This window comes from Orycteropus afer, unplaced genomic scaffold, assembly GCF_000298275.1.
Source record: "Orycteropus afer afer isolate SDZICR_OR568_19922 unplaced genomic scaffold, OryAfe1.0 scaffold00173, whole genome shotgun sequence".
In the NCBI taxonomy this organism is placed as follows: domain Eukaryota; kingdom Metazoa; phylum Chordata; class Mammalia; order Tubulidentata; family Orycteropodidae; genus Orycteropus; species Orycteropus afer.
Genome location: NW_006921760.1, coordinates 989,751 through 1,007,949, shown reverse-complemented (window position 1 = coordinate 1,007,949; position 18,199 = coordinate 989,751). Strand labels below are relative to the sequence as shown.

Sequence of the window (18,199 nt, the reverse complement as noted above, 5' to 3'; positions counted from 1 at the left end):
GAGGCAGTATCACTACAGAAGTAGATTGCCCCATCTTCCTTCCAAGGAGTGGCTGGTGGTTTTGAACCACCAGTCTTCTGGTTAGCAGTCAAGTGCCTTAGGCACTATGCTACCAGAGCTCCTTATATATATGCATATACACATATAAAGAACGGGAATTCCACAACACTTTATCGTGCTCATGAGGAACTTGTATATAGACCAAGAAGCAGTCATTCATACAGAACAAGGGGATATTGTGTAGTTTAAAATCAGGAAAGGTGTGCATCAGGGTTGTATCCTTTCACCATACTTATTCAATCTGTGTGCTGCACAAATAATCCAGAAGCTGTACTATGTGAAGAACATGGCATCAGGATTAATATATGCAGATAACACAACCTTGCTTGCTGAAAGTGAAGAAGACTTGAAGCACTTACTGATGAAGATCAAAGACTACAGTCATCAGTATAGATTACACCTCAACATAAAGAAAACAAAAATCCTCACAAGTATATCAATAAGCAACATCAGGATAAACTGAGAAAAGATTGAAGGTATCAAGGAATTGATTTTACTTGGATCCACAATCAACACCCAAGGAAGCAACAGTCAAGAAATTGAATGATGTTTTGCACTGGGAAAATGTGTGGCAAAAGATCTCTTTAAAGTGTTTAAGAGCAAAGATGCCACTTTGAAGACTAAGGTGTGCCTGATCCAAGCCATGGTATTTTCCATTGCATCACATGCATGTGAGAGCTGGACAATGAATAAGGAAGAGCACAGAAGAAATGATGCATTTGAACTGTGGTGCTAGCAAAGAATATTGAATATACCATGGACTGCTAGAGGAGCGAATAAATCTGTCTTAGAGGAAGTACAGCCAGAATGCTCCTTAGAAGAGAAAATGGTCAGTCTTCATCTCTCATACTTTGGTCATGTTGTGAAAAGGGACCAGTCCCTAGAGAAGGATATCATGCTGAGTAAAGTGGAGTGTCAGCAGAACAGAGGAAGACCCTCAATAAGAAGGATTGACACAGTGGCTACAATGATGGGCTTAAGCATTGCAACAATTGTAAGATGGTGCAGGACTGGGCAGTGTTTCATTCTGTCACTATGAGTTGAAACTGACTCGACAGCACCAAACAAGAACGACAACACACATGCACACATATAAAACCTCTCACTTAATCTTCCAGCAATGTTATTTTACAGATGAGGAAACTGAAGCACAGAGAGATTAAGTAATTTGCCCAAGGTCAGAGTGAGCATCTGGCAGAGCTAGAATTTGAACCTAGGCATTCTGCCACCATGGTCTATATCCTACTCTACTGTCTCTCACAAAATGAAATCATATACATTGCTGTTGTTGTTGTTGTTATGTGCCATCGAGTCAGCCCTGACTCATAGTGACCCCTCCTTAGGTTTCTGAGGCAGTATCACTACGGAAGTAGACTGCCCAACCTTCCTTCTGAAGACTGTCCGGTGGGTTTAAACCGCCAGCCTCCTGGTTAGCAGTCAAGTATAGGAAAGTGTTTTTAAAGTACAAAACATTCTGTTACTGATAGCTATTATTTCGTTGGCCACAGGGTATTTTTCTCCCAGTAAAACCACCTCACCATCATATTTACTGATGTCCGAATGCCTGTCAAAATAAACAAAACCTTTCTTGCATTAGTAAATGCTAAAACCAAGAGATTCCCTAGTGACGTGCATCCAGTCTAGGGTGCTGGCAGGGCTATGTCTCAAGCGAGCAGAGAAGAGAGAACACTGAGGACAAGAGAAGCAGAAATACCTGTGCTTTGTTGATGTCACAATGTTGCCTAGAGCTGACCTTGGCACATTTCCCATTTGCATTGACTCAGGAATATAATTTGGGGAAAAATTTAAGCTTAGTGCCAATGGCTTCCTATTCCCAAGGCTAAAAGTACTAGAAGATGTTGGTTTCACCACGCCCCCACCCCCAAGATGCCATAGTTCTCCAATAAAAATATGGTGTTCTTAAAACCTAGACAGGCAGCACATAAAACATCTTAGTTTACAAACTGAAGCTCCTGTCAGTGGCATATCATAACCTGAATGTATAAAGTATAAGTGACAATGTTACTCCTGTTTATTTCAGTTCTAATCTTTCCAAACAGTTGTCCCTTCCCAAGGCTTAATATTTCTACCCCCTGGGTTCTGCCAATCACTTTTACAAAAATGAAGAACCTCCTTTGATGAGGCTCCTAAGGAACCTTCAGGGTCCAACTGTGGTTCTGTCAAGCTGTCGAGGACAGCTGATGGGCTCTGAATCTCTTGTTGAAAAGTTCTTCTCTTGTAAGCAACGGTTTAGGGTTAGAAATGAATACATTTCAACATGATAAAAACAATAGCAAATACTTACGTAATGCTATTGTGTGCCAGATAGATTCTTAGTGATATGAATATATCGATTAATTTTCACAACACTTACCATGCCCATTTGTCAGATGAAAAAAAAATCTGAGGTTTAGAAGGTTTAAATGACTTAAGTTGCTTAACAAAGAAGTAATGGAGCTAGGATTTATAGTCAAGCATCCTGGTGGTGCTGTGGTTATAGCACTGGGTTGTGGCAAAAGGTGGGTGGTTCACACCCACTAACTCCTCCGTGGGATAAAGATGAGGCAGTCTGCTTCCATAAAGACTTAAAGCCTTGGAAACCTGTGGCAGTTCTCTGTCCTTAAACTCACTGCCATTGAGTCGATTCTGATTCACAGTGACCCCCACTGGGTTTCCAAGGTGGTAAATCTTTACAGAAGTAGACTGCTCCATCTTTCTTCTGTGGAGTGGCTGGTGGGTTTGAACTGCCAACCTTCTGATTAGCAGTCAAATGCCTTAGGCACTGTGCCACCAGAGCACCTACTCTGTCCTACAGGGTCACTATTAGTTAGAATCAACTCATGGCAGTGGGTTTGGTTTTAGTTTATTCCAGTTTCAGAGACCAAGCCCTTACCTAATCCACTATATTACCACTCTAGTAACTTGGTATTTTAAAAATTAACTTACATTTAGGATTATTGCTAAACTTGGATCGAATTCTTCCAAGAGATCCAGGCACTAAAATAACATCATCCACATTAGTTAGGTAATTGCTCAAGAACTCAGTTCTATCACATGTGACATCTTCCATACCTGTGGGGAGAAAAAACACAGGTTAAAAACACTTAAAAATGATCTTAAAAGTAAAATCATAGCATAGACACTAAAGATAATATCCAGGTACCGCTTTCATCTTATTTCACAACTTCATGGGAGATGCCTTCTTTTGTGAGATTTCTTAACGTGACTTAAGGAGCTCTGGTAGCACAGTGGTTAATGCATTCTGCTGCTAACCAAAAGGTCAACAGTTCAAACTCACCAGCCACTCTGTAGGAGAAAGACAAGGCAGTCTGCTTCCATAAAGATTTACAGCCTTGGAAACCCTATGAGGCAGTTCTACTCTGTCGGTATGAGTCAGAATCAACTCAATGGCAGTGGGTTTTAACTTGACTTTAAAATGTTTATGATTCTTTATATGATTCTTCCAACAGAATTTGTGATTTGGGATATGACTTAGCCACATCATCTTGTAAGCTTGAGAAGCTTGAAAATGCAAACTCTCACTTAACATTTTAAGTCATTGAGCAAGAATGGCCAAGACAAAGGAAGTAACCATGATCTTAAAATTAAAAAAAAAAAAAAAATCTATTTACACAGTAATTATGAAAAAGATCTATTCATTACCAAAGAAAATCCCAGGTTGTTTCAAACTCTTCCAGCTGGAAGAGTGTAAATGACTGGGATGGACAGTTCTGTGCCTCTTTTGCAAGATGTCATTTTCCAGCTCTCTAATATATCTCCTCTCTTGAGTACATAATCACTAGTCCTTACTCTGTCTCCACCGGTGGCCTTGGATGTTACTGACAAAACAACATTGGCAACAAGAGATGAGAAAGAAAATGTCAACCCCAATGACCATCCAAACTGAAAAACAGAATAACCCTGAAAACAAGTCATAAACAATGTAATTAGTGAGAATTGAAAGCTAGCAACCAGAACTCAAAAAGGGGTTTACCCACTGCTGTGGAGTCAGTTCTGACTCCTAGCAATTCTATGGAGTAGAACTGCCACATATGGTTTCCAAGGCTTTAAATCCTTATGGAAGCAGACTGCAGCATTTTCCTCCCACTGAGCAGCTGGTGAGTTCCAACCACCTACCTATTAGTTAGCACCAAGCACTTTAACCACTGCACCACCAGAGAGTTTTGTCAACCAACAAATATTCCTCCCCCCTCCAAGATTTGTTTCTTGCCTTCCCCAAGGACAATTGCTTGATCGAGGTTGAAAAACAAAAATCTTAATCTTATTAGAATCATAGATAATGGAAGCTGATCATGACCTTTGTTGTCATTCAAGTTGACGTAGAACTGTGAAAGATTAAGGAGTCCCTGGGTGGTGCAAAAAGTTAAGTGCTCCACTACTAGCAGAAAGGTTGGCAGTTTGAACCCACCCAGAGGCACCTCAGAAGAAGGGCCCAGAGATCTCCATCCAAAAGGTCACAGCTCTGATAGCCCTACTGAACACAAGTCCACTCTACACCCACGGGGCACCATGAGTGGGGATCAACCTGACGGCAACTCATAACAACAGCATGAACATTGACATGTTGCTCTGCGAAATCTCATGCCACAGACCTTCTCTACAAGGGGAAAACTAATGACTCTGGAAAAGGACACGCTAAGGTTTTAGAATAAACAAATATAACCCAGAAAAGTCTGGATCTGGTAAAATTCAAATCATCACTTTCTGGGATGCCACATCTGACAGTTTTTCTTTCTTCCAATTGGAATGAAGAAAGGGAAGAGAGAGACACAGAGAGACCCTAACATAGCACAAGCGTTACACATCCTGTCTTTTCACTTTCAAAACCTCAGCAAAAAAAAGAAATACAATCCATGGTGTCACACAGCTCTTAAAAGGCTCGGTGTGATTGGAACTCCCTTGCCCAGCTCTGAAACACCAGGCAAAAGCTGCCTTTTAGGAAGGAGACATTGGGTTGTCCCAAAACCAGAAGGCCACACTCATCTCAGAAGCCTGCACACTGACAAGACAAGGTTTCAACCAATCAGTGGCCTCTACATGGTCCAGCATAGGGCTCCTTGAGACCCATCTGCTTTTTAAACATCAGGCTCCAGCATGTGATCAAATGTTCTCGACACCTCTGGATGACCTAAATAGAGTCATCTATATCACCTGCTCCAAATTCACTGTCCTGTCTGCAGCTTTCCACGAAGCCAAACTCATGAGCATGATTTGCAAAGGGTCAGCATTTATTTCCCAAGAAAGAGCAAGTTGGTCACCAGGGGTTTATTCCTCTTCAGTTTCTCATGGATCTTCTACCTCTAGAATATTCTACAAAGAAAACTTCAGGCCTAGAAGCCGAACTTTAACTAGCGAGATTTGCCTGCTGCTCTTAAGAGAACTGCCACAGTTCACACCCAAACAGCTAACCAATTTCGCTCTCCCAAGCCTGCTGCTAGAAGCCAGCAGCCCAGCAGCCCAGGGTCCCTATTTCAGTGTGAGAGCTCTAGAGTGCAGGAGGCCTTCTCTGGAACTCAGTCCCCATTCCCATGAAATAAGAATGCTCTCAAATGGTCCCTGCTCCAGCTCTGTAATTGTACAATGTTCACAATGCTCTTGATCACCTCAACAAAAGGGGTCATGAAGGTTTATAAATTGATCTAGAGAAACTACGAGTCGGAATTGAATTGACAGCATACAATAGCAACTGCTTCTTTCCTGCAGTAGGGCCCTGTGGTCTGGGCCTTAAGTTCCTTCAGTAAAGGCAAGGAAACCATTTTATTTATATATTACTTCTTGGTCAAGAATCCTACACATCTGTCTCCTTATGTTTAGATTTACTTTTTTAGTCACATCTTTGAGGATATGTCTGGCCAAGAAGTCCTATTATCACCTGATGTGTCAGATTCATTGGGAAGCCATCGACATCATAACGAATGTCTGCAACACTTTAATTAGAGACAGACAGATTCTTGTATTGCAGCCTTTCCTGGAAAGAAAATGAAGACGCAGGAAGTCCTGCTTTCACTCAAAATGAACCCTGGGTCCTCTCAGGACATACTTTTGAGTTGCAGCCTGATGACTTCTTTTCTCACCCTGAAAAAAGGAAGAAGGATGTGAAGGAGACAACCTGGGGTTCCAAGAGCCAGGGTTCCTTTCCTCAACCCTCTGAAAACACTACTGATGGATCTATTTTACCAGCAAAGAGGAAACAAAGCTTTACCATGATCTCCAACAAAGATGACGTTTACACAGCGATGCAGCTTTAATTGTTTCAGTCCATCCATTAATTGCCCCACGATTTTGTCAATTTCCCTCAGAGGATTTGTCATCTGGAAAAAGGAGTAAGTTAGTCCATATAGCTGTTTTTTTTTGTTTGTTTGTTTGTTTTTCCTTTTCAGTTTCTCATAAGTCTTCTATCCCTAGAACATTCTGGGGGGAAAAAAAAAGAAAAAGAAAACTTCAGGCCCAGAGGCAAAGCTTAGTCTGGGGAAATGTGCCTGCCACTCTTAACAGAAATCTGCTTTGAACACTTTATATTTGTATTCTTTCAGGAGAACTAAAATCTCTCCAAAGTTTTTTTTATATAAAAATATCCTAAATATTACTAGGGGATGTATTTTTTTCGAAGAGAAAATGGCCTTTCTGAAAGATAATGATGTTCTTTAAATAGAAGAATGTTGAGATTAACAGAAAATCATATAATTGAAGCCTATTGTTCCCGAGGTGAAATCACATGAAGATCTGAACCATGGTGAGATGATGGAGGCTACAAAAGTCAAGCAGCTCTGGGGATGACATGGTGACCTTCCACAGGATGCTGACATAGGACATCATTAACGCAACGGGACCCATCAAAGGTACCAAAGAACCATCAGACATCCATGTCTGAGAGCAATGGATTCTTAACAGAAGAACCTATTCTCCAAGAAAGAAGCCACTGCTTCTGAAATTAGCTCCTCTAAAGGTAATTTTGAGTGAAATAGGAATCTACAAGAACTCTAACTTAAAGAAGTGAGCCACTGAATTTGTTCTAGAAGGTTTCTTACTTAGACTAACAAAGAAATAAAACCCAGTTCTCTGAAGAATATCTCCAAAGCCTCAGAAACATAATCACTCACTCATCTCATTTTCTTGCTCCAAATGGAAGTTTCTAATCACGTGCATGTAGGCTTCCCTCTCACCCTCATCTCAAACTACGCAATGGAAAGATTTTCAAGAAAGATCTCATCAGACACATAAATACTTGACAGTACTGTAGATGAATTTTACAACCTAGCTATAACTATGAACACACACCCAAGATGACCGAGATGAGAACAGATGGGATTTCAGACACATTTACTCAAACATAGTATTATCTTCCATTAGTATCTTCTCAGATGAATCAAAACCTTTCCTCATATATTTCATCAGTGAAATCAGGTGCAAACTTTTTTTTTTCAAGACTAGCCAGTATTTCAAGCACTGCCCCAACTATTAAGTCACAATAGAAAGTTTAGGATAATATGTGCAGTATAATCTGAATGGACTAACAGATGTGGGGCTAAGTAACATTTAGTTCTGAGAAAACCATGGTCTCCTCTAAGATTTTTGGCCAGGCAAAGGAGTACCAAGTGCACAACATATGTCGCTACTTGGCAAAGATATCCTCTGCTTTCCTCAGGACAACTCAGATAACATCCAGTATATGCTTCTTAGTAATCAGTTCAGACAATCATAAATGAGATGCTGCCTCAGAAGTATTTGGAGGTTTCAGGAAAAGTAACAACATAGGTTGTCCTGGATGTACTAGAAAGGAAAGATATTACTCATATCACTATGAGCAGAAAAAACACACAATGTTTTCTGACCATTATTTTTCTTTCTTGCTCTCAGCTATTCTCTTGTCTGTAATCTAAGAACTTTTCGATCTCTTAAGGTACAGACTACTAATTTAAATCAATTCCCTAACAAGTTCTATTCTAGAGTGTCTTTAAGGACTCTTTCTGCTACCTTGTTGGATAGTTTTCAAGACTTGGGCTTACATACGATCATGGCTAATTCCATGAATAAATGCAAGCAAAACCAGTAGCCTTGTTAACAGTTACTCAAGCCTAAATGATAATACTAGTTGTAGGACAACAAATCTAGAGAAAGGAAAAGGCCCCTTTTGTGTCTTGCTGAGAGTTCAGGAAGTCTTCACATCATTAATCTCTGAAGTGCCAGATTCTTCTAGACTCAAAGCCAAGGACGATGCACCTGAGTTTTTCTAAAACTTTCTCAGCAGATTTTCAAACCAAGAACTGAAGAATACCATCAGCTCAGGCCTGCCCGCCGCAAAGCTTTGGAACAATAGATAAACTTACTTTGTCCTGACGAGCTTCCGCAGCACAATGGTCCATCCTATGTAACTTCCTTCTTCTTTTCTTTGGAGGAGCAACTGGTCTTTCCTGTCTCCTCTTAGGGGCAACTTTCCTCTTAGGTCTCTTAGCCGGAGTAAGAGGTGAGTCATAACTACTCTCCTGTACTGGCGGATAGAGATGTCTGGACTCAGAAGTCGTCTGTCCCTCTGTGTCAGATAATAAAGCTCACACTTTGCCAGTTGGGGTCAGCAGAGTCTTAGTCAGAGAAACTAAGACTCCTTAAGTGAGAAAAGTTGGTGTAAAGGATGATTCAGGGAACTCGATAGAGATAAGCTTCCTAAATTGTTCTTGATGATGCAATCACAGCTTCTTCACTGAGAGCAAGAATTTAATTTACAAGAACCCAGTCTCTTGTTGGCTAAGAAGCCTACTCATGGGTGTATCTAAAGGTGCCATGGACCATCTCTGTACTCCATAACTCCTGCATCATGGAGAGACTGCTCCTTGGTTTTGGAACGTTCTCCACTTACAAAGCCCGACCTTAAAACTGAACCAGAATACTACTCATTTGGCCATTTCAAGGTGACAACGGGGTTCATGTAGGTGGTTCCACTTCAGAATCTGACAAGTTATCTGTTCACACCACCAAGTATGTCAAAGCAACTGTCACCTTTGTTGGCAAGTATCAGGAACAAAATTAAAAGCCAAAGATGGAGTGAAGCATCATTATAAGCATTCCTCCTTAATCATGAATGTACCTCACAAATCAGGACTTTCAGCAGCAGAGAAAGCTTCTCACCAACAATTTAGGCTTCCAGTACAGAGGAAGTTGAAGCCAAGGAATAACCACAAGTACAACTGTCTTTTCAAAATTCTGTATTAAAATTAGATAAACATTATAAAGTCATCAAGATCGCTTCATCTTTGGTATACCTGTCAAGAGTCTACTTATATTCTTTTTATCAGAACCCCAGTTTGCAGGAGTGGTGGTGATGTTATGCTTTTTTTTTTTTTTTTTTTCAATCTAGAGACCAATAAAGGCTGACACATAAACTGAGTAAGGGAGCTAATCTTTTGGGACTTCTAAATGCAGGCCCCTGATTTGCTGATGGTGCAAAGGTGAATTAAAGCTGCAAGCTCTGCTGTCTGCCTAGCTGACTTGTCTCAACTGTTCAGAGGGTCATTCGGGTGCAGGAAGGGCAGGGGAGGAACAGTGTTAGTGTATCCGAGACGGAGGCTATGTGCCATGCGACCTCACTGTCCCAAAAGGCAAAGCGACTGCAAAGGCACTTCGGTTTCTGTCCCATCCTGACTTTCCACAGAGCAGTTAAAAGACATAGGCCATAGACTCTAGTTTTGTTTTTGTTTTTGTTTTTTTATGGCTTCTAGCTTTAGGCAAATCTCCATGACAAGAGCAGCAAAAGGAAAAAGAGGGTTTCCCAGTTCATGGTCACCGAATACATTCCGCTAGCACTCAAATCAGCCCATCAAGACCACTTGCAAGAGACCTCAACATTCCGAAGACTCCAAAGGTGAGTCCTTCCAATGGCAGTGGGTTAGAGGAGCAGCAAGAAAACAGGGTTTAGCAAGATGAGTTTTCATCCAATGATTATACTGCATGTATTTCTTCCTTCGAATGTTAGAGGTAGATGAAAGCTGAGATCTCATGGACCAGCCATACTTTAGCCTGACTTGGGGGATTTAGCCTGGGGTTATGAAGAGGATGGAGAGGCAGAGGGGCAAATTTCCCTGCTCTTCAGAAGGATACTTTGCCATCTGAAGGTAGGAACTAGCCAGCCAAAGCTCTGCCTCTAGGCCTGGAAGAGCAGCCGAACAAGGGGTCACAGAGAAAGCACAGAAGGTCAAAAGATTGCGCCAATAATCAAAAGCAAGCATATTCAGGAACATTCACCATTACACTATGAAACCAGGAGCAATACGTCATTTCTTGAAGCTATTGGCTCAAAGTTTGGCCATCTCATTTAATAGGCTTTGAGAATAGTCTTAAAAACTGCACTCAAATATTGAATGAATAAAGCATCAATGTCAACAGGATTCTTCTTGCAGTCCACAGCATTTTGCTAGACAGAATCATTTCAATTCAATTTCAAACACAGGAACTTTCTTGTTATACATAAAAGACAATGCATTTCTGATTTCAAACAAAAAAAAAAATATTCTTTCAGTTTGTATAATCTTTATATACACAACACACGTATATAGCATTACATAAACTAATTAGTCTATGACAGAAGAGAGATTTTTGTCAATGTGCTTTGGTTTTGTGTTTTAGAAGTGTAAACTCTTTCAGTTTTCTTTTCATTAAAATAAGATTTCTAGAATCTAGTGCACAAGATTGAAACCTGAAAATATTCCTTGTCTTATGTGAAAAAAATGACCAGGTTACCATCATCGGTGATGTCTAATCAAGAGTGTCCTATCCCATGAATACTGAAGAATATCCCTCCTGCAATAAGTAGTGATACTGAAAAACACAGTGCATGAGTATTTCCAATTTTTTATTTAAAAATATTATAGGAAAAATCCCTGTCTGCATATTTACAAGCAACCTTGGGCACAGAACCATGCTTCAGTTACCCATTATCCAGTACTTAAAGAAAAAACTTTTAGTTCATTTCTTCATTAAACTCACATCCATCATTGTAACTAAATTACACAAATTGAAATACAAAGATACTGCCTGGAGAAAGATCATGTATTATTAAGTCATATAACTCTTAAGGAAATGAAGACCATATTTGTATTGTTAAAATAAATTTTGACATAAAGAAAAATGTTTGGTGTAATTTGAACATATGTATTAGCTGACTACTTGCTTTGTCATCTGGACTAGAGAAGGGTAAAATGGTTCCAAGGGAAGAACCCTGGCCTGGGAGTCCCAAGGTCTGAGGCTCTGTCTCCAAGTTCTACTACTTACCACCCACATGACTTGAACAGTCCCAAACCTCTCCAAATAGCAGCCTCTTTCTTTTACAAGAATGACTATAGCAATCTCTTGTTGTCTACATCACAGGGTCTTTTAAGGGATATTGTTATCCAAGTAAACTTAAACCTTTAAATAGTGCACATGGAACTGCTTAGCTGCTTTTTGTTTAATCTTTTAATAAAATGTGTTTCTTTTGTTCATGTTAGATTAATCTCAATTAATCTCATTCCTTCTTGTTCTGGTTTTCTTTCTTGGCAATTAAGACTTGTGTTTTGTGCATACAGATGTTTATCTCATGTTATCATTTGTGTTTCATAATCATGGCAACACTACTTAAACATCAAAGAGATAGGAAAAAGAGCACTAGACTTAAATCACTTCAATGATTTAAGTCAAACCAAGAACCGTTTCATGTAACCATTAGTTTCTAGTGCTTAAAAACAATCACCACAGAACTGGTTCTTTTTACACCATGTTGAAGCATTCAGAAATACATGTGGCTCCTTGGCATTTATGATCTTTGTTTAGACACTCTGTGTTTTGCTTAAGAATATTTAAGCCAAGATACACTTATCTGCATCTCCAACTCATCCTTATGCAGAACACAGTGAACTTAATTACAGTCAATACATTGTCAGAGACTGTTAGAAAATTGGTGATTCCATCAGCAAAGACTTTTAAAATAATATCTCATCCACAACCAAGTATACCTCATCATCTGTTAAGTGAAAACCCTTTAAAATATTAAAAAGGTTTATATTCACTAAACTTTAATATTTTCAAATGATTTATGCTGAAATTTCAGAAAGATTTGCATCTCTGTGGTGGAAAAGAACATGGGTTTTTTTGTTTTTTGTTTTTTGTTTTAAAAAAAAAACCCACACAGTCATTCTAAATTGGAAATTGTACTGGATTCAGCCTTACATACAGGTTGTCTTCTGCTAAGATTCCTGGGTGTTGATTCACACTGCTCAGTTAAATAGACCTATTAAATGTGTATTCCTCTCAATTAAAAATTAATTTCACTTTGAGGAGTGATGAACATGTTCACACTCTTGATTGTGTTTATGGTTTCTCAGGTGTAGACATGTGTCAAAATTTATTAAATGAAAGTGTCCAACACTTTCAACACATGAGAAGTTGACTGTACTTGCTAATAGCTAAGGCTATTTAGGGGCTGCTTCGCTGACCTACCCTTGGAACTTCATAATCATTTTAAGGGACCTGAAATTCAAGGACAATGTTCACTATTGCAGGTTTCACCTCCAGATTCCTACCCCCTACCAAGGATGACAAAAGCCAAACTTTCCTGACCTTTCACCTTATGACTGAGCCCACAGGGCAAGCCTACATTTCATTTCCCATTAATCCCAAGTTTAAGATATGTTTAAATATCAATTCAATCTGAAATCAAGTGCCTGTAAGAGAAATAGGCATGTTTCTGGTTTTTCAAATGTTCTTAGTGTTCTAATTACTGACTGAATAAACCTTGTAGACTGTGCAAATCATGAAATAAGGTCAGTAGTTCAGGTAGCCCGGAAACACAGGTTCTCCTCAGGCAGATGAGAAGCTACTAACCTCAGAGCCAAAGGGGCCGTATTTGTGTCCAGCGAAATCAGGTTGTTCCGAATAGAAGGCATAGACTGAAGGCCTGGGGGGAAATCAGAGTTCAGAATCTGTCCAAAACCACACATAACAAAGAACATCAACCATCCCTACACAATTTAAAAAAAAAAAAAAAAATCCTCTCGAAGTTAATTAACCTGCCAACCATGGTTTTTGTTCAATGGAAAATTCCTCTTTTTTTTCCTACCCCCACCAGGGTAACTGATTGAATCAAAAATGACAAAAGAAAATATCAAAGTGTGCTGGGTCTTTGATCCCCATGATAATGGAACCCAGCCCAGTGGTGATTCACGTGGGACTGTCAATCTGAAGCCCGAAAGAAAGACTCCCTGAAGGTGAAAGTCAGTCTCTGTGTTTCCCTAATTCTCAGGATGCTGCTGGTTCACTTATCAAAGCCCAGAACTCCCTTAAATGCTGACATCCTGGCCAGGATTAATAGCTCCAGTAATCCATGCAATTAAATGGTCCTCAATAACCAAAGTTCATTGTAGCCTTCTTGGGGAAGCTTCATGCTAAGAACCATAAAACTTTTAACAATACCAAACCTTGGCTGTGGTTCTATTTCACAGACCATCTAATTTGTCACCCAATTCTAACCTAAGATGGAAATTTACTGAGGGGAGCAGAGGGAGAGGTGGAGAGGGAAACCAGTACCTCTCGTCATCTGGCAGGGTCAGCCACTGCAGGATGGTTAATATTCTCCGCTCGTGAGGGATGACACTGTAGGGTAATAACAAGCGCAGTATGTTGTTAAGTTGCATGTCCACCAACCCCAGCAGATGAGAGCCAGCTCTTGCACACAGGCCAAGTGCACTTGGCTTCCCACAATCTGTTTTCACTTCGTCGTAAGTCAAAGGCCCTCTTTAGCATTTAAACTTCCATTTCCATTTGCAACATATTACATTGCTCAACTTCTGCCACAGAAATGAGACTGGAAACTCTGATTCAGAGACAAAATGATGAGCCTGTCTTGCTGCTCTGAGTCCACTACAAGCAGCTGGATGTGGCAGGAAGGACCGTGGGCTCAGAACCACTGCAGTTTAGTGGGTGAAACCATGCACTTGGCCACAGATTGACCAGTACTTAATCCCCAGTCCACTACCTGCTGGCCGTGTGACTCCAGGCTTGTTGACCTTCACAACATCACTTTACTCATCAATGAAATAAAGAGACTAGACTAGCAAAGCACACTGCACAGTTTTGCTAGAGGGATTATATGAGATCAGTCAGTGCCCAGGGCAGTGCAAACCTTCTTATTTTTAATTATTTAATTGAATTAGTTATGGCTGTGTTTCTAATTAGCTATATGACTTTAGGAAAATTATTTAACCTGAAATGTAAGTTCTTTCTCTAAAAAATAAGGGGCTAAAGAAGGTATTCTTGAAATTCTCTTGCAGCTCTATAAAAATCTATCAATGGGCACATATAATTATGAGACCTGGCAAAAAGGCTATAATCTTCATCCACAACAACTTTTGTTGAAGTCTCATTCCTCTGATGAAGTTGAATTAGCCTAAATCTGGCACCGGCTTTAAAAGCTCTGGGTTAGCATGATATTACTGCATCCTGGACTATTCTGTTAAGATGCTCAAAAGCTGAGTGATGTTTTTACTTCTAGAGAAATTCACTTATTCTTTCCTAACAAAGAACACAACATTCTTTTCTGCTCTACCTCCAAGACACCCCCACCCAGAACCAGGAATTAGAGGCATGTTCTTGAAGATTCAAACTAACCCCACAGCTTAATTATGTAGTAAAAAGTATTGCTGTATGTTAGGCAAGTTGTTTAACCTCTAAGTCTTGTGGGACTTGGACAAGAAAGAGGGGGAAGACAAATTTGCAGAACCATTGTAGACGGCTGGAGTTGGCAGGGGCTCTGATCAAGCAGCCTCTGCCACCACACCATCACCACCACCACCACCCACACCCTGGCAACTCCAGCTGTCTGACATTGATGGGGAATTGGTCATTCTTCTCACTCCCTGTCTATCTGGAACTATCATACCAGCCAGGAAAATCATGTTTAACGTAAAATTGGTCCTAATTTAAACATACTCAAATGCCACTCAATAAAGGTGACCTGTTTATTATATTCTACAATTGAATTAGAAATAGGCATAACAAAGCCAGGTTAATCACTTAAGGTATTTAATTCTTCAGCCTTAGAAATCCTCTGCATCTGAACAAAATAATTACATATCTTGAATTCTTTCCTAACTTACAAAATAAAAATGCTGTAGACTTTTTCTCTTACCTTATTTCACTATGGTTCAAATCCACCAGCTACTCCTCGGAAGGAAGGTTGGACAATCTACTTCCATAGTGATACCACCTCGGAAACCCAAGGAGGGGTCGCTATGAGTCAGATCTGACTCGATGGCAGTGAGGTTTTTTGGTGTTTTTTTTTTGGTTTATTTCACTACGTACCTCAAAGCTGCTTTATTTTATAGTAGCTGATATTAAGTTACAAAAATAAGACTCTGATGAACCCACTTCATGTCAGTGGAAAAATACAAGCTAATAGAATGGAATTTGTGTACAGCTCAGAACTCTATGCCTTTATAGTCTTTATCAGATGGGGCATTTGACCATTAGGGGGTAGGTAATGGAAGCACCATCTACGATACCAAAGTGCCTAGGTTTGAATCCTGAGTCCAACATGCACTTGTTGTGAGGCTTTGACACATTCCCTAACCTTTCAGTGCCTCTCTAAAATGAAGGTAATACTAGTAGTTATCTCATAAGATTGTTGTAAGGATTAAGAGATAATAACACAATGGTGCATGACATTAAAAGCCTTTACAAAAATGTTAGTGTTTATCATTATGTACCAGATTCATCTACAGAGATAATTCGTTCATTAAGTATTGGTTAAAGGTAATTTTGTGATTAAAAAAATAAAGATACAAGATATTCCTACTAAAAAAGTTTTACAGAGGAGTCACCCTTCTCTTCTTAGAAAGATTAAAACAAACCAAACTCCCTGTCATTGAGTTGATTTGACTGACAGCTACCTCTCCTTGGGTTTCCGAAGTGGTTATCTCTACGGAAGTAGATTGCCCAATCTTACTTCCAAGGAGCGGCTGGTGGGTTTGAACCACCAGCTTTCTGGTTAGAAGGATAAGCAGGTGATTATCATCTCTGGGCAGGGCTGAGAATATGGTAAGAACATAAGATTAAGACCCCAGAGGTGATCTGTCCTAAAAATGGCTGTGGTAGTTAAGGTTATGTGTCAACTTGGCTGGGCCTGGTTTTGAGTGGCTGGGTAGCTAGATGTAGTTACTCCCCATGATGAGATTGGTAATCAGCTCCATGGTAGAATCTACCAAAACAGCTGAATAAGCTGCCTTAAGGATGTGGTCGGCTTCCAGTATATAAGATGACAGCTCTGAGAAAAAGTCTCTGATCTTTTTGACACACGTGGGACCCTGCATGTAGCCAAGTCTTCATTCAGCAGCCTGCCACTTTATCTGCTAATCTTGGAACTGTTTAACTAATGACCTGTCCCGTTGCTTAATAATCTTGGGGCTGTGCCATTTTATTTTTTGATCTTGGATTTGTCAGGCTCAACAGCCAGCAGCTGCCTGAGTTAAGAGAAGCCTCCAGTTTCAGTGGGCCAGGAACAAGACGTAGAGCTGAAGCCCAAGGTCAAGAGGGCTTTGCCCAGCCCTTAGAGCCTGGCCCTTTGAACTCAGACTTCCAGCCTCCTAAACTATAAGAGAATAAATGCCTATTTATTAAAAACACCCATTTGTGGGATTTGTTACAATGGCACTGGAGAGCCAAAACAATGGCCTGAGGCACATTTCACCTCTTTAGGTTTCAGTGTTGTTATCTCTAATAGGTGGACAAGGTGATCTCTAAGTTTCCTAGCAGTTCTAGACTATTTTTATGGAATAATTCAGACACCAAAAACATGCAGCTCTTTGCCACTAGTGTTTAAAATGCAATATAGAGAGACACAAACAAATCAGTCCAAGGAAAAGTGCGCTTCCAAATGGAAAGAGAAATGGGGCTCACGTCATTGCCTTTCCCATCAATGATTGATGAAGAAATTGTTGTAAAAGTATATTGTTGTCAGGTGCCATCAAGTTGACTTTGACTCATAGTGGCTCCATGTGACAGAACAGAAATTCTCCATTGAGTTGTCTTGGCTGTATTCTCTATGGAAGCAGATTGTTAGGTCTTTCTGCCACAGAGCCAATGGTTGGTTGAGTTTGAACTGCCAACCTTTTGGCAGCGGCACATTTAACCATTTGAACTACCATCAATCACTCTTCCCAAGCATATTAGGCATGTGGGAGGTAAAGAAAGACTGGAAAATGGAGGGAATTAGATGAAGTATTTAGTGGCAAAGGGGAGAAAAATAGTCTAGGATATACAGAGACATTGTCTGGTCAATTTTGAAAGAAATGGCATGAATAAGAAAACAAATACCATTTATGGATGGTTCTGTGTACTGAGTATACCCCCATAAATATTTTCAATACATTCATTCATTTAATCTTCACAATATTCTAGTATGTAGGTACCATTCTTCCCATTTAAGGATGAGAACACTGATTCATTGGGAGATTGAATCACTTGGCCCAAGTCACCAAGCTAATAATCTGGAGAGCTGGTATTAGAATCCACCTAAACACTTACTTACACATAATGGAAATTACTGACTTTGAACATGAATTGACATAAAAGAATGTAATGGAGGATCAGCTGAGGATGAGTTGGGAATGCAAGACTATCATTTAAAAAGCAAGAATAATTCTAGATGGCAGTACACCACCACACTACAAAACAATGGCCTTCAAAGTCTAGGTCTATAGTTTGAATCTGATTTCAAATTTAAATGTTTTCAGAATGCACTATATGTGCTATATATTCCATTAAATAACTGGAAGTATAATACTATCTTTTTTTAAATTATAAGAAACTTCAAAAAAAAAAAAAAAAAGAGAGAGAGAAATCCAAGTCTCTTCCCAGATATAGAGATAAAATTCTGAGAAGCACAGCAAAATTACAGACACCTTTGGAGCACACAAAAGCTACCTTCTTAGAAATGGTTTGAAATGGGTGGAGAAAATTGCTATTCAAATCCAGAACACTGTGCCTTTTCAACGAAGCTTTGCCGTTTCAGGGGGTGAGGGTTGGACTAAGTATTAATTATATTGCTGGCTCCTCTCCATTTTGCCAGCCAAATGTGTTGTGGAGCAGAAGAAATTGC

At 39.8% G+C, this 18,199-nt stretch overlaps 1 protein-coding gene across 1 annotated transcript in view; it reads right to left on the bottom strand.

The window, feature by feature from the left end:
• Positions 1 to 18,199, bottom strand: part of ENPP2 (ectonucleotide pyrophosphatase/phosphodiesterase 2) — a 95,824-nt gene that overhangs the window by 44,863 nt on the left and 32,762 nt on the right. The window contains exons 10-14 of the mRNA XM_042781790.1: positions 13,633 to 13,698; positions 12,931 to 13,003; positions 8,409 to 8,564; positions 6,284 to 6,392; positions 3,007 to 3,132 (exon numbers count right to left, since the gene is read on the bottom strand). Of these exons, the coding sequence (XP_042637724.1) occupies positions 3,007 to 3,132; positions 6,284 to 6,392; positions 8,409 to 8,564; positions 12,931 to 13,003; positions 13,633 to 13,698 (530 nt within the window). The remainder of the gene's footprint in view (positions 1 to 3,006; positions 3,133 to 6,283; positions 6,393 to 8,408; positions 8,565 to 12,930; positions 13,004 to 13,632; positions 13,699 to 18,199) is intronic.